Consider the following 14,019-nt stretch of genomic DNA (forward strand, 5'->3'; position numbering starts at 1 on the left):
ACCTTAAGTGAACCAGCTATAGTTAGATAGGTTACTTTGCTATTCAAATGCGTGTTATTGAGAATATATTTCTTTAGTCAAAAGAGGAAATATATTTTATTCATGTTTAAAAACTTGTTGGTAGATTTTCTTAGAAGTTTGGCATAATCTGTCTGCTCGAGATATTTCCAGGTCAAGTTGACCGAGGTTATGTAAAGCCTAACCTCTGTGGGCGTGTTTTGTCTATGCAAGGACTTTCGAGAGGTAGAGACAAGCATACAAGTAGCAGCCAGTAGTCGTCCACGATGAAAAGACCAGAAGAGTCTCAAGTCTTCAGCAGTTTCATGTAGACAGAAAGAAGATTGTGCTTTCAGGATTCAGGTCAACATAAGCCTTTCAGGCAGGCGTCAATGGAGGAGCCGTTCGAAGAACAATCTCTGAACCATACAACGCATACAATCGTCACATCCTGGGCTGGAATACGTTGTTGCTCCAATGTTGTAAATGTATTTGCATATTCTTCGTGGTTTAATCACACCGGGTTAAAAACCATTGGCCGCTTTCCTTAGAGAATCTTTCATCATATAATGTTCGATACAATTAAAAGAATGTTTTCTTTACAAAGGAAAAGAAATGACATGGCCCATTCTTGGAAGCAAGCCACAGAAATGAACGCTGGGTTTACAGGTGCACCGTCACGTACGCCATATTTCGAGTATGCATGCTGCTCAAAGGGTTGCCACTTGCCAGTGCTTACAGCCATTCGTTTCAGGTTATGAACAGAGGGGCAAACAACTCCACTCAAGTAAAAGCTAGTAAAAAGCGTCTCATTTTCCAACCTCCTTTCTACCGATGCCACGTCGGAAGGAGGAGGATTATCGTGAACAGAGAGAGAGAGAGAGAGAGAGAGAGAGAGAGAGAGAGAGAGAGAGAGAGAGAGAGACTTTTAAAAGAGTGGTTTGCCTGGCAATAGGTAAGAATGGGGACAGAAGGCCAACGAGTGAATGAAGGAAATCTGCATTTTTGCCTTCCCGTATTCATCTATGCTTTTTATGTGACAATGCTTAGATTGAAATCATTATTTTTTCACAGCTTTTAAATTTTGGATCCTACGATAGGATACCGCCTGCTACCTGGAGTAGCCTAAAGGCAAGCTTGTCAGTTTATGAGTGTTGTATAACTATTTTTGCGGAGTCTCTGTGGGAGTCTGGAAGGGAACCCTTGAAGCAGCTTGAGCCTTTCCTTTCATTTCTTGGACTTGTTAATTTCAACTGGCCCTCATGCAGTTTTTTTTTTATTTATAAAAGTTACTTGATTATAGCTACTTGATTATGATCTGTACTTTACTGTTATTCTTCCTTTTCTTGTTTTCTCGTTATTAACTGATTACTGGAGCTCTGGGGACCTTGTTCCATATAGGTACATTACGAACAAAGATGATAATCATGATAGAGAAAATAACCCGGATAGGAGGTTACGAACTTTTCTAGAACTTGACTTGGAAGTGGTCATTTAGGGTACTATTCTCCACTTTAGGTAGAAAGCTTTCATTCCAAATTTATTCAACCGGTCGCCCGCCCCCCCGCCCCCATTTTGTTTTTGTTTTTATTAACTGCAGGCGCCAGTGATTGGACAGCCGTGATACCTACCGCGTTTTAAAATCAAATCAGTCTAACAGTCAATCTTTATAGCTTCACAGTGTCATCATCAGAGGTCTGACCAACTGCGAAAAAAAGTGATGAAATGAATTATAATCCGTTGAGTTTGAAGAGAAGAATGGAGTTCGCAGCAATCCCTTTATGAATTATAAGCAAGGTGTGAAGCGATTATACCAGGACAGTCATAGGTTGCGAAGGCGCAACTGGGCCCCCGCTAATTTTTGGCTCGTTTTTCCTTGGACCAGACTGGATATACCAAAGTAGTGTTTGTGGGGCGGAGCTAAATAAGAAGCGCTCACTACTGCTGTATCTTCAAAGGTTGCTGCGCTCTGATTGGAGCAACTGCTCAGCGGCCACCAATGAGCGTTTTGACTAAGTCTTCTGTAGTTGTCCCGGCTGAGATTGCTATTCTAACGTGGCTGACCCGACACACTCAAGATTCCAGAACACCACAAACACTTTCCGCAAACGCACATCTGTCTTGCTGCGAGTTTACTTCAGTGTTATTCATTAAGCTCCAGAGGTATACGCGAAGCACCAGAAAAGGAACGCAAACTTTACTTCAAGCTCATTTTGTATGAGCAGTCATTCATCCTTTTCACCCAAGTCTCATATTCGCTGCTGCTGCTGTATGCATATCACTAGAGATTGACTGTTTTGTCAAGAACAGTTTCGACAGCAATGGTACAGACCTTTTTATATAGCTATCTGAAGACGAAGGGCGAATATCATAAAGACTACTGGAGGACTGAAGTCTTGGCAGACACCGAGGTTCATCAGGTAAGGTCTTCAATGCAATGTAAAGAATGCATGAGTTAGAGAATGCATGAGGTGAGTGGAAGAAATAATTTCTAGAGCAATGCAGTTCATCAAAGTCTCCCAGTCTCATACGTAATACTGTTACTAAACTGTTATCCAAACATCCATTAACTGCTTCGAAGTAGTACATGGTGCGAAATGTACTTCAACAAAATTGTCATTAAATTTTTTTTTCTCTTAAATAACCGCGCATCTTTCCCAGTTGGAGAGCAGCTTGATTTGATACTCCTTTCCAAAGTAAGCGTCCCTCTTTTCTAGTGGAACTGAAGTAGTTGTAGTGGCTTTATTTTAGCATTCTTGGTGCCTAATGTCATTCCGTTAAATGGATTAAGACAATTTCTGAAATGGAAAGAAAAATCGACTAAGAAAGTACTGAATGAAACAAGAAGAGAAGACAGCATTAATGCAGTGATAAAGGACTTTCGAGGAAAATGAAGGTTTCTTCGAATCATTACCCGAAAATGAAATGGAAATTTACTTTTGTCTCCTCTGGCATCGCAAGATAAATAATTTTGTTTCTTTTACAAAATTTAAGATTTAAACAATTTCTTATAAGCTTTTGCTAATCAATTACGTTGTTGTCGCAGTACCATTAAGTGCCGCCTACGTCGCTCTTTAATCAATGCCAGCCACCAGCCCCTAATCCCTTCAGGAAATTCCCCATCCAACAAACTGGTCCCGACCCCCACTGTCCTCCCCGACCCCAGCGTTTCTATATCTTTAGATCTCAGTTCTGGAGCCAATCTGACAGTTAAGAGGAAAAGACGCCCGAAATTCAGAGGCCCCCCACCCCACACCAACAACTACCCGCCACCCCTCAGGCAGTGAGATTGACGATAGTACTATAACCTGTTCCGTTCACAGGTCCTCCGAGCGCCATTCCATTCTCGCCTCGACGTGATCACGATTTCACTTTGTAGGGGAATAGTGCCATACACTGTAGGCATTACTTAAGGTTCTTTGCGGCGTGTCCTCGGCCTCTAGCTGCAACCCCTTTCGTTCCTTTTACTGTACCTCCTTTCACATTCTCTTTCTTCCATCTTACTCTCCATCCTCTGCTGACAATTGATTCATAGTGCAACTGCTTTGAGGTTTTCTTCCTGTTACACTTTTCAAACCTTTTACTGTCAATTTCCGGTTCAGCGCTGAATGACCTCATTGGTCACAGTACTTGGCCTTTGACCTAAATTCTACAGTCAATTCAGTTCAATTTATCTTGATTTCAGTCATGAAGGAAGATGGCAGCATCATTCATCAGCAGGTGTTCATATAATTTATTCGTCACAAATTTTGCAGGAAGCAAGTGATTGTTACGAAGGAATCGAGCAGTGTCTCCGTGATAGGGACAGGATTTGGGAAAGAGCGCTTTCCGACGCGTTGGGCGTCGGGTTGTTTCTAAGAATGTAGATATCTTCCGCAAAAATGGAATGATCAAACGAGAGCATGACTGTTGGGTTAGTTAATTGACTGACTATCTCTAAGATTGCAGCGAGCATCTTTGGCTGTTCTAAATCCGAGAGGCCACAATAAGGAACAGGTTATGTAAATGAGAGTTGGCTCCTGAGACTACTGGATTAAAAAAGTCTGTGAACCTCTACGTATGAGGTTCCCTCGGCGCGTTGTTACTTGAGTCCTGGTATAAGTTCTTGATACAAATCCTGGAAATGAATTGTGATTCCTAACAACGAAGTTTCCCCAATGGTTAATTTTTATGTATCTTATATGAATGTTGTCTATTTAGCTCCGTGGGAGGAAGACGATCAAAGTTGTGGCAAGAAGGAAGAAATTCGCTTGCGATCTCCTGCCTGCGAGAAATCTTTCTGCTGAGTGCTAACTCTGGTGTTGACGCCTTGCTGCATCAGTGATGCATAACTAACGAACAGTGCCTACATGATAAATCAATTAAATGTCGAATACTACAAAACTAAATCTGACGAGTGAATTATTTTCTGTTCTAGAAAACATGAAGCATTCATTGGCAACTCGTGCTGTCATTATTGTCGTTTCAAATAGAATTAATAGTCAACCCTTAAAAACTAATTTGATCTCCCCTGATGTTCACTTGGTCCAGCTCATCTAACGGACGCTGGACCTTTGAGAGATGAGTTGCAATAGTAGAGTTGGCGAGCAAAAGTCGGGGATAAAAGCCAGCAGATGATGTCCAGTAATTGGAAGGACTCTCTCTCCTGAAATATCACCGACTCTCTTTTTCATTATTATGATCGACACTGTCAGCAGCCACAGTAGTAATGGCAGTAGAAACAGCGGTTCATTTCTTTTCGCACGTATAAACTATCTTCATTTCTGTACTTTCATTTGGCCATGGCCCTCATTTTCGCAAAAATGAATGAGTCACAACGATTTCGTAGTTCGCCGAGATTAGAGAAGCCTTGAATCTGGGAGGCTGATTGCCTGGCCTCGTCGTCTTGACAGGTGCTTCTGATCTCTTCCTCAGCAACTTTTACACGATTTGGGTTTACTCGGTAAAGGTTGGATATTTTTCCTATTTTATTTTCTGACGCTCTAATCTAATGCTGTTCTTTTCTTTTTTCTCCCCGGCAGTGTGTGTGCCAACGCAACATGGCGGGAGAGGCCATTAGTGAGACATCTTTGGAGGTCACGGGTGAACCGGAGCCGATTACCTACTCGTGGAACAATATCAATGTATTCTATACTCCACCGGCCGTGTCGAAAGGACTCTTTCAGAAGTCCGAGTCTTTACCCGGAGAGATTAACATCCTGAAGGATGGTAAGTGGCCTTGTGGGATTCTCGTTTGTCTTGGTGATTGGGTTTCTTTCCTTTTCCTTTAATGTGAGTAAGAAAGCTTCCTTATGACATATTTCTCGATAAATAACAAGATGATGTTCGTGATTTTGCCACTTGAGAGTTCATGTTCTAAAACGAACCCGACTTGTTTGTATTGTAGAGCAATATTTTAAGATCATAAAGAAGCATTTCTGATAATACAAATTCCTTCGAAAGGCTGGGTGCTTCGTGAGAATGCATTCTAGCATTACACGCCGTACCAATATGCGTAATATTTTGTGCGAATTGCTGTTTACGGTATTGCATTTCCTTCCTTGTTGTTGATACTTTTAGTATGTTTGGTGGTACTTTTATTGTTGAATCCAAAATTCAGCGAAGCTTGGAGAAGGATAACGACTGCAGATTTGGGAGGTTTTATATGTCAGATACAAAGGAAATTTTGACAATTGAATGAACAGAAGAAAAATATTTATAGGAAGCACAATCTCCACAGCTACCTCTCACACTTTACTCCAGTTATACCTTATCGGTTCCTTGATGGCGAAAAGGGCAGGGCATCGGCGGTGACCGGCGATGCCAAATCATATATTCCCACTCATGTTATAAGGGATTTGAAGGCAGCATAAGTTATACAACGCAAATGTACTTGATTTCTAATTAATTTTTGCCGATTATTGAAAGCCCTCGTTTTCTGGCTTTTAACAACAGAAAAACAACACGTTTTTTCTTAAACTTGGCAAAAATATTTTCCAGCGTTGCCAGTTCTTCTCTCAGGTGTTAAGCTGACCTTAGGGCATAAAGAGGTCAAACAGCCGGGACTAAACCCCCTACTGGGAAAGGTAGTCGTCGCTTAATTGTCTTTCATGCTGGGCTGGTACCATTCTGAATGCAAATATTCTTTTCAGTTCCCAAAATTAATTTACTTATATATATAACAAATTGTTTCTTAAAAGTTTTGTATTTATAACGTGCAGTAATATTATCTTTATAATATAGTCTTGTCATTCTTGTCTATTATTATCACTATATGACATTCATGATCCAAATAATAATTTATTTGTTTTGACAAACCCTTATGAAGATATAAGAATAGAAAAATGTTATGAATACTCTTAATGGAAAGAAAAGAGGGAGTATATTATATAAAGATGATAAATTGAATAGCTGCCGATAATTTCACTTGTATATTTATGCCGCTCTCTCTCTCTCTCTCTCTCTCTCTCTCTCTCTCTCTCTCTCTCTCGTCTCTCTCTCTATATATATATATATATATATATATATATATATATATATATATATATATTCACTGGCTTGTGATAATCACAAGAAAGGTCCTAAAAGAGATTTAATTAAACGTATATGAAAAACAGAGACCTGGAAGAATGGAAATATTTTCGAAGGAGTGTCGAGGCAACAGGGAACCCCCAGAAGTTATATTGCTCCCATGAGACATTAACAAACGCCAAGGAGGGTAAACCTCCTTGACAGCCGCACGGATTAAAAGGGGTAAATGGGAAGGGTAGGCCTTTAAAAATTCGAGAGAAGTACATTTGGCAACGTAGGGGCCACGCCCAAATCGCCAAGAAGGAGCCGATAGGGTATAGTGAAATACTTTCGTGAGGTCATGTGTCCATAGGAAATATCGGAGACATAAGTACACCGGTAAGGAGCCAACAGTAAAACAGTCTGTGTCATTCTAGTGACAGGTATCTGTCGGCCCGGTGAGCTGCTCGCCATTATGGGGTCGTCAGGAGCTGGCAAGACGACGCTGCTCAATGTCCTCAACCACCGGAACACCCAGGCACTGACGGTCACCGGAGATTTGTTTGTGAACGGAGAGCGCGTCGACCCCGAAGCCTTGACGGGCTGCTCAGCATACGTCCAGCAAGACGACATGTTCTTGGGGTCGCTCACGGTTCGTGAGCAACTCATCTTTCAGGTGGGTTCTCCAAACAATTAATTAGCCTCTGAGCAGTGGCGTAACTGGCGTTAGTGGCGCCCTGGGCGGCGGACTCTGAAAGTGCCGTCCCATTCCCGCGCTAAAAAAGTACTCAAGTAGCGAAAATTAAACTCTCATTGAAGCCTTCACATCTGAATTGTTCATTTCATTTCATAAAGCTAAAACAACACAAATTCGCTGTTAACAAAATCAAACTCCAATGAATAGTAATTTCATGCTCTATTGACAATAGCGCCTCTGAGAGTGCCGCCAGGGGCGGACCGCCCATCCCCCACGGCCCCCCTAAGTTACGCCACTGCTACCGAGTTATATTCCTATCTTAAAGAAATTGATTCACTGCCCATCATAAATAGCTTGAGCAACAGTGATGTACAAAAAAATTGGGATATACTTTTAGTACGACTATTTTATATTTGACTATATATAAGTTCATACCCGCAAAAGTGTTGGCAGATTTAATTTGTAAGTGATCATTTTGAAAATGAAAGATGAATGGGAAATTGACTCATGCCTCAGCGTGTTACTCACTTTTAGCGAGCGATGGTCCGTGAGTTAGGATAGGATAAATGAACACTAAATCCTTAATTAGATTTCCTATGACGCTTCATGAATAATAAGTAGTTCTCCAAATTCCCTATGTCTTTATTTACTTTATGGCTAATACCTATGGAAACTGTTTCCCTACGGCTGTCATAAGCGTCATTCCCATTGCAATAAATTTCTAATTGGTGTTTGAATCCACCTGCAGGCACTTCTGAGAATGGACAAGTTCTGCTCCTACGACGAAAGGATAAAGCGAGTCGATGAAGTCATTTTAGAGGTACGCATCTCTCCTGTCTTCTGTTTATCACCTGACTGACGGTGAAGATGAAATGATTGCCAGTGATATATATATATTCTTTTTTTCAAAATCCGAAGAGAAATTGTATTGTGAATTTTGCCTAAAATGCTCAGTTTCATTACGATTTGTCGGTTTTAGCATCTTTTCCTCTTCTTTTCCAGCTGGGGCTGTTTAAGTGCCAAGACACGCTGATTGGCGTCCCGGGAAAAACCAAGAGTATTTCTGGAGGCGAAATGAAGCGTCTCTCTTTTGGCTGTGAGGTAAGTCAGGTTTTTTAATAGACGCGCTGACTGATTCAATTGATATGTGTATTGTTATATCCTCTCTGTCTCTCTCTCCCCTTTAGTTACTGAGCAATCAGAACATACTTAACGCTTTTCACCTCATCAAACCATACGTAACGATTTTTATCTTGTGTGTCCTTAAAGCTGCTGACGAACCCGTCGTTGCTGTTCTGCGACGAGCCCACCTCCGGCCTCGACTCCTTCATGGCGCAGAACGTGGTGGCCGTGATGAAGCAAATGGCCGAGAAGGGCAAGACGGTCATCACCACGATCCACCAGCCAAGCTCCGAAGTCTTCGGCATGTTTGACAGGCTCCTTCTGATGGCCGAAGGCCGCGTGGCCTTCCTCGGAGAGATGGATGAAGCCCTGGCCTTCTTCAGGGGGTAAGTGAGAGGACGGAAGAGGGAGTTTCAGGGGAGGGAAAAAAGGAGGGAAGGGCGTCAGAAAAGTCACGGTCAACCTCTGTGGTGGGTGAGGGAGGGAAGCGTTCGTTTCCCTTTTGTTGGCTGCTCATTTGTGGACTGTAAGAAGAACGTTACTCACGACATATTTCCTTTAAAAGTTTTTTTGGAATCCTACCACCATCTGGAACTCATTTTCTAGTCACCAAAGCAGGGTTTGCAATATCGTCGTCGGTTATATTCAGGGTTATTCTTGACGTTACATTTCTCGTTCGTTTTGCTTCGATATTTATTGCTTTTCTAGTTCTTCCTTCCGTCTTCATACTGGAGTGTTAGTATATCCCAAGTGGGAAAATTCCCTTCATCCTTGAATTAGAAATGTCCCTCCTCTTACCACAAACAAGCGTCTCTCGACATTCTCAGGACCAGTTTCTTTTAAACTGTGATGACATTAGAAATCATGGACTGAATTCTTTTCGAGAATTCAAACTTGACTTCTTATCCCACTTTTTTCTTTATTATTAATAAGGATGTCATGACGCATATCTGAAGTAAGATTTTGTTGAACAGCAGTCAAGATCTTGTTTTTTGTAGCTTTTTGGACATAAAAAAATAAAATGCAGTCTGTATTCTCCAAGATGCAGTAACCATAATGCTCAGCGTTACCAAGAATAATCTAAAGATGAAGTAAATTTGTGGTTTTGTCTTTTCAGACTGAACATGCCTTGCCCCGACAAGTTCAACCCATCCGATTTCTTCATTGACCAGCTGTCCGTTGAACCCGGAAATGAAACGTACGACAAAGTCCGTATTAAGGGAATCTGCGCCTCCTTTGCTGGCAGCAAGAGGTTCCTAGAAATTCAGGAGGCGGCGAAACTGAACCAAGAAGTGGACGAGGTTGGTTGTGCAGATCTTCCAAGTTTATTCTCTTGTGATAATCCATTCTACACAGTGTATTTGTCCGCGCAAAAATGCCATTTCATGAGTAACCTTGTCAACGTCAAACTTTCTGAATAAATCAAAGACATTGAAATAGATCTGTGCACTATAAAGGATGAACTGAAGCTTCCGTACTTACTGAGAGGTTTAAAAAAAAAAATCTCCGCATTTCCTCGAAATTAATTACACTGATTCGGTTTATTCTCCACAAATCTGCATTCCTTCGTCAGTTTTCATTGCCTGCTCAAGAAGCATTCGTAACATTTCTCTCAATACAGAAAAAATATTTGATAATATGGATTTTCACCCAATTCAGGAACATCGGCGCAGCCCAAGTTGGACAGGTGACAAATCTCCGTACAAAGCCTCCTGGTGTTCACAGTTCAGTGCTGTGCTCTGGAGAGCCTGGCTGGAAGTCATCCGAGAACCTTTCCTGATAAGAGTTCGGTTTTTCCAGTTAATGGTAAGGAAGTCTCTCGTTGCGTTGCTCAAAGCATTTCCAGTTCATAGTCTGAGATACAGATGGAAATAGCAAGCTCAGGTTATAGATGAAACATTTTCTTGCATATCATTCAGAATCTCGCCTTTTGGTTTGGTTCCTCTTCAGGTGTCTTGAATCTAGTTAAGGTTCTGCCTTCTATAGTTAATGATGATATAATAATAATAATATCAAAACTAATGATTGCCATCCCATTTTTTTCAGGCCATTGCTATTCTAGTTGGCTTCATCTACATGAAGCAGAACTTAGACCAAATAGGAGTTCACAACATTAACGGTGCTCTGTTTTTGCTTATAACGAATATGACATTCCAGAACTGCACCGCCGTTATAAATGTGAGTATGTCTTATTTGTCGCTCTTTTTCTTCGTTTAGAGATTTGTGATTTCAGTGATAGGTCATTTTATCGACATATTTGAAAACGATGCACCTAGTAATTGTCATCTTTATCCAATTTCATATCGTTGCCTTCCATTTTTCCAAGCTTTTCAGTTATACTTCTGGCTTTGGTTTCACATTTTCGATTAAAATGTGACGCTGTAAAGGCTTTTCTCAAATACCATCATGATACAAATGCCGTAATGATTCTTTTTTCTTTCCTTGCAAAAGACACTTTTCATGTTAAATCCTTCTTACTCTCATTTCCCATAAGAACACTTGTATTCTCAATCCTTCTTCCAACCACTGGTGTAAATGGTTTCCCTTCAGTCTCAAAGTAAAAATCAGTATTGTTTCTAGGATGGTGCGACTTGTCATTACCCGCTGTGCTTTTCTTCCTGCAGACCTTCTGCGCTCAGAAACATCTCTTCTTGCGGGAGCACCTGAACGGAATGTACAGAACTGACGTTTATTTCCTGGCGAAAAATCTCGTTGAATGGCCGTTTTTCACAGTGTATTCCATGATGTACACTTCCATCGTCTACTTCCTTATCGGCCTAAATCCAGATCTGGAGAGATTCTTCATGTGTGTTCTCATCTCTGTTCTGACCACCTGGACGGCTGTGTCTTTCGGTAAGTCTCAGCAGTGATCCGTGATATAGGTTGCTGCCGACAGCAGTAACCGTATTATTATTGGCTGTACGACAAAATGCCGATGGACATAATGTCGATAGACATATTGTCGATAGACATAATGTCAACGGATATAATGTCGATGGACGAAATGTCGACGGACAAAATGGCGACCTTTGTTCAAGTAGGACAAAATGTCGACGACGACTTGCAAAAGAAAGTACAGTATCGTTAGAAGTTGTTATTCGCCCACCATAATATCCACGTTTTTCACATGGCCATAAGATCCTATCTTTCTTTCGCTTATCGACAACATAAGCATAGCCTTCGTAAAGAAGTTTCTTGCCGCCTTTGTTCGTTTTTGTTATCTCCATTACAGTGATGGGCAGACCGAAAAAAACAATTTCACTCTACTGCAGATTTTGGAGAACTAATGGAATTTGAAAAATCATTCGTTGCGAATTTGAAAATTCATTCTTCGTTGAGAATATATTTTTTAGACATTAAATGGCTTGTAAAACGAAACGAGACAACTACCGCTGCTGGAATATGTAAACAAAATATGTAAACAAAGGCTGTATTATTATTATTATTATTTTTGTCTACGTTTTATCCAACCTGAACAAAGGTTGACATTTTGTCCATCGACTTTATATCCGTTGACATTATGTCCATCGGCCTTTTGTCTGCACACCATTATGGTTAGCGCCTTCTTAAATAGCGAAAAGTATAAATAGGTTAATCGTCGCTATGAAGCAAATCAAGCAAATAATACCTAGTTCCAGTTTAAAAGATGTGAATTTTTATCCACAGGTCACTTGCTGTCGTGCTTATCCTCCAGCGTCGACATGGCTCTCACCCTAATGGCGCCTCTCCTGATGCCCCTTATGCTCTTTGGTGGCTTTTTCCTTAATACGAGGTACGTCGGAAAAGGTTTTCAATTGACTCTTCTCATTAACTTCAATATAGTATATATATATATATATATATATATATTATATATTATATATATTATATATATATATATATGTATATATATAATATATATATATATATAATATATATATCTATGGTATATATGAATTTTATCACATCACCGTAATTCATATACAAGCATTAAGCTACAAATGTCTTTTAGTATCCAAGGGGAATTTTTTTTTGTTGGTAGTAAGTTTGTCGTCTCGTGGAATTGAACCAACGAATAGGCAAGAACTCAAGACTGCAGTGACGCCTTAAATCACATGACCAACAAGGAAGGTATAAGTGGTACCTACTCCCACCTACAAATCATCTTAACCGAAGCAGAATTTTGTAGGTGGGAGTCAACATACACCTATACGGTATAATTTATACCTCCCTTGTTGGCCATGTGGTTTAAGGCGTCACTGCAGTCCTGAATTCTTGTCTATTCGTTGGTTCGATCCCACGAAATAAACTTATTATCAACTAATGAAAATGTATGATTTCAGAGGTAGACAGAATTGGATATTAAGGATTTTTGTAGTTCAATATATATATATATATATATATATATATTATATATGTGTGTGTGTGTGTGTGTGTGTGTGTGTGTATTCTAATAAAAGAAATGCTACAACTTCTTTCTCCATACAAAGTTACTGATTTCAAATCTTTTGAAGCTTTGTGGATAGTCCCAGAGGTAGAATAATTGCCATTCGAGAGAAATCAGACCTTGAAGAAAGACTTGCACGTAGTAAGAGTCAAAATGGAATTTGTCAAAGATGTTTACACAGAAGCCAGACACTTTGCAGAAATTCTGGTAACCGGTATTGCGACAGTTCAATAAAACCCAAATAATCAGAGACAGTTATAACAGAGACAGAAACCATACCTGTTACTTATCTATCTACTATCTATAATAATAAAATCCGAGTGTGCCTTTCTTGTTTGTCTGCCCAGGGTAGGTGGGGGATCGGGAGGGTAAAGGAGAATGACAGACAGCACCGGGTTCCAGTGCAGCGTAGCATACAGTATCACGCTCGTCATGGAATATTGTCTACTACATATGATAGTCGGTTGTTGTTCTTGTGTCAAATATAAATCACTTTGCTCTTTAACTTTTAAAAGAGTTCGTCTGCTAAATGAGCCACACTGATCAAGAGTTTTAATGAAAGGTCTTGGAGTTCCTAAGAATTTTTTTTTCTTTTTACCTATTTTGTCTAAAAACTCGAAAAACGAAATACTCCTCACGAAGAACACGGGAGGCTGCGTTCAAGCGTAAACAAAATGTGTTCACAGTTTTTGCCTCATACTTGATTCTGGGGACCTCTGAGGACTGATGCTACTGCTCCCCTTTCTTGCAGTTTTCAAACTTCCTGGGAAAGTACGTGATATGTATCTACAAGAGTATACTGTGTATGTTTAATACAAATATTTGTGATTTGTAGCTGCTTAATGTTTGAACGAATATTTTTACAGATTATACCATAAGATTATGTGTTGCATTTTTATTCTTTTAATAAAGCCAGCGTTAATGAGGATTGTTGTTACATCATGAGATAACCCTTTTGGGCACCACTGAATAATTGTCTGTCTGTTACTCGACGCTGCTCTCTCTCTCTCTCTCTCTCTCTCTCTCTCTCTCTCTCTCTCTCTCTCTCTCTCTCTGGAGAGAAGCAAAATTAAGATTCGAACGCTGAAAGGAACTACCAGGTAACGTTCTCCCTTTGTCTCACTTTCAGATCGACGCCTGTCTACCTGCGTGGTCTCAAGTACCTGTCATGGTTCCACTACGGCAACGAAGCACTTGTACTGAATCAGTGGACGGGCGTCACCAACATCACCTGCAGCACCGGCGAGACTTGTTACGCCGACGGTGAAGCCGTGATCACGCGAATGGG

The 14,019-nt window shown here is 40.5% G+C and overlaps 1 protein-coding gene across 1 annotated transcript in view; it reads left to right on the plus strand.

Annotated features, from left to right (window-relative positions):
- Positions 1–1,595: 1,595 nt before the first annotated feature.
- LOC135218503 (protein white-like) overlaps positions 1,596–14,019 on the plus strand; it is a 14,780-nt gene continuing 2,356 nt past the window's right edge. The window contains exons 1-12 of the mRNA XM_064254862.1: positions 1,596–2,417; positions 5,019–5,205; positions 6,924–7,162; positions 7,932–8,003; positions 8,186–8,284; positions 8,453–8,691; positions 9,423–9,606; positions 9,965–10,111; positions 10,352–10,483; positions 10,930–11,158; positions 11,972–12,077; positions 13,861–14,006. Of these exons, the coding sequence (XP_064110932.1) occupies positions 2,319–2,417; positions 5,019–5,205; positions 6,924–7,162; positions 7,932–8,003; positions 8,186–8,284; positions 8,453–8,691; positions 9,423–9,606; positions 9,965–10,111; positions 10,352–10,483; positions 10,930–11,158; positions 11,972–12,077; positions 13,861–14,006 (1,879 nt within the window). The 5' untranslated portion in view covers positions 1,596–2,318. The remainder of the gene's footprint in view (positions 2,418–5,018; positions 5,206–6,923; positions 7,163–7,931; positions 8,004–8,185; positions 8,285–8,452; positions 8,692–9,422; positions 9,607–9,964; positions 10,112–10,351; positions 10,484–10,929; positions 11,159–11,971; positions 12,078–13,860; positions 14,007–14,019) is intronic.

This window comes from Macrobrachium nipponense, chromosome 9 (genome assembly GCF_015104395.2).
Source record: "Macrobrachium nipponense isolate FS-2020 chromosome 9, ASM1510439v2, whole genome shotgun sequence".
NCBI classification, from domain to species: Eukaryota; Metazoa; Arthropoda; class Malacostraca; order Decapoda; family Palaemonidae; genus Macrobrachium; species Macrobrachium nipponense.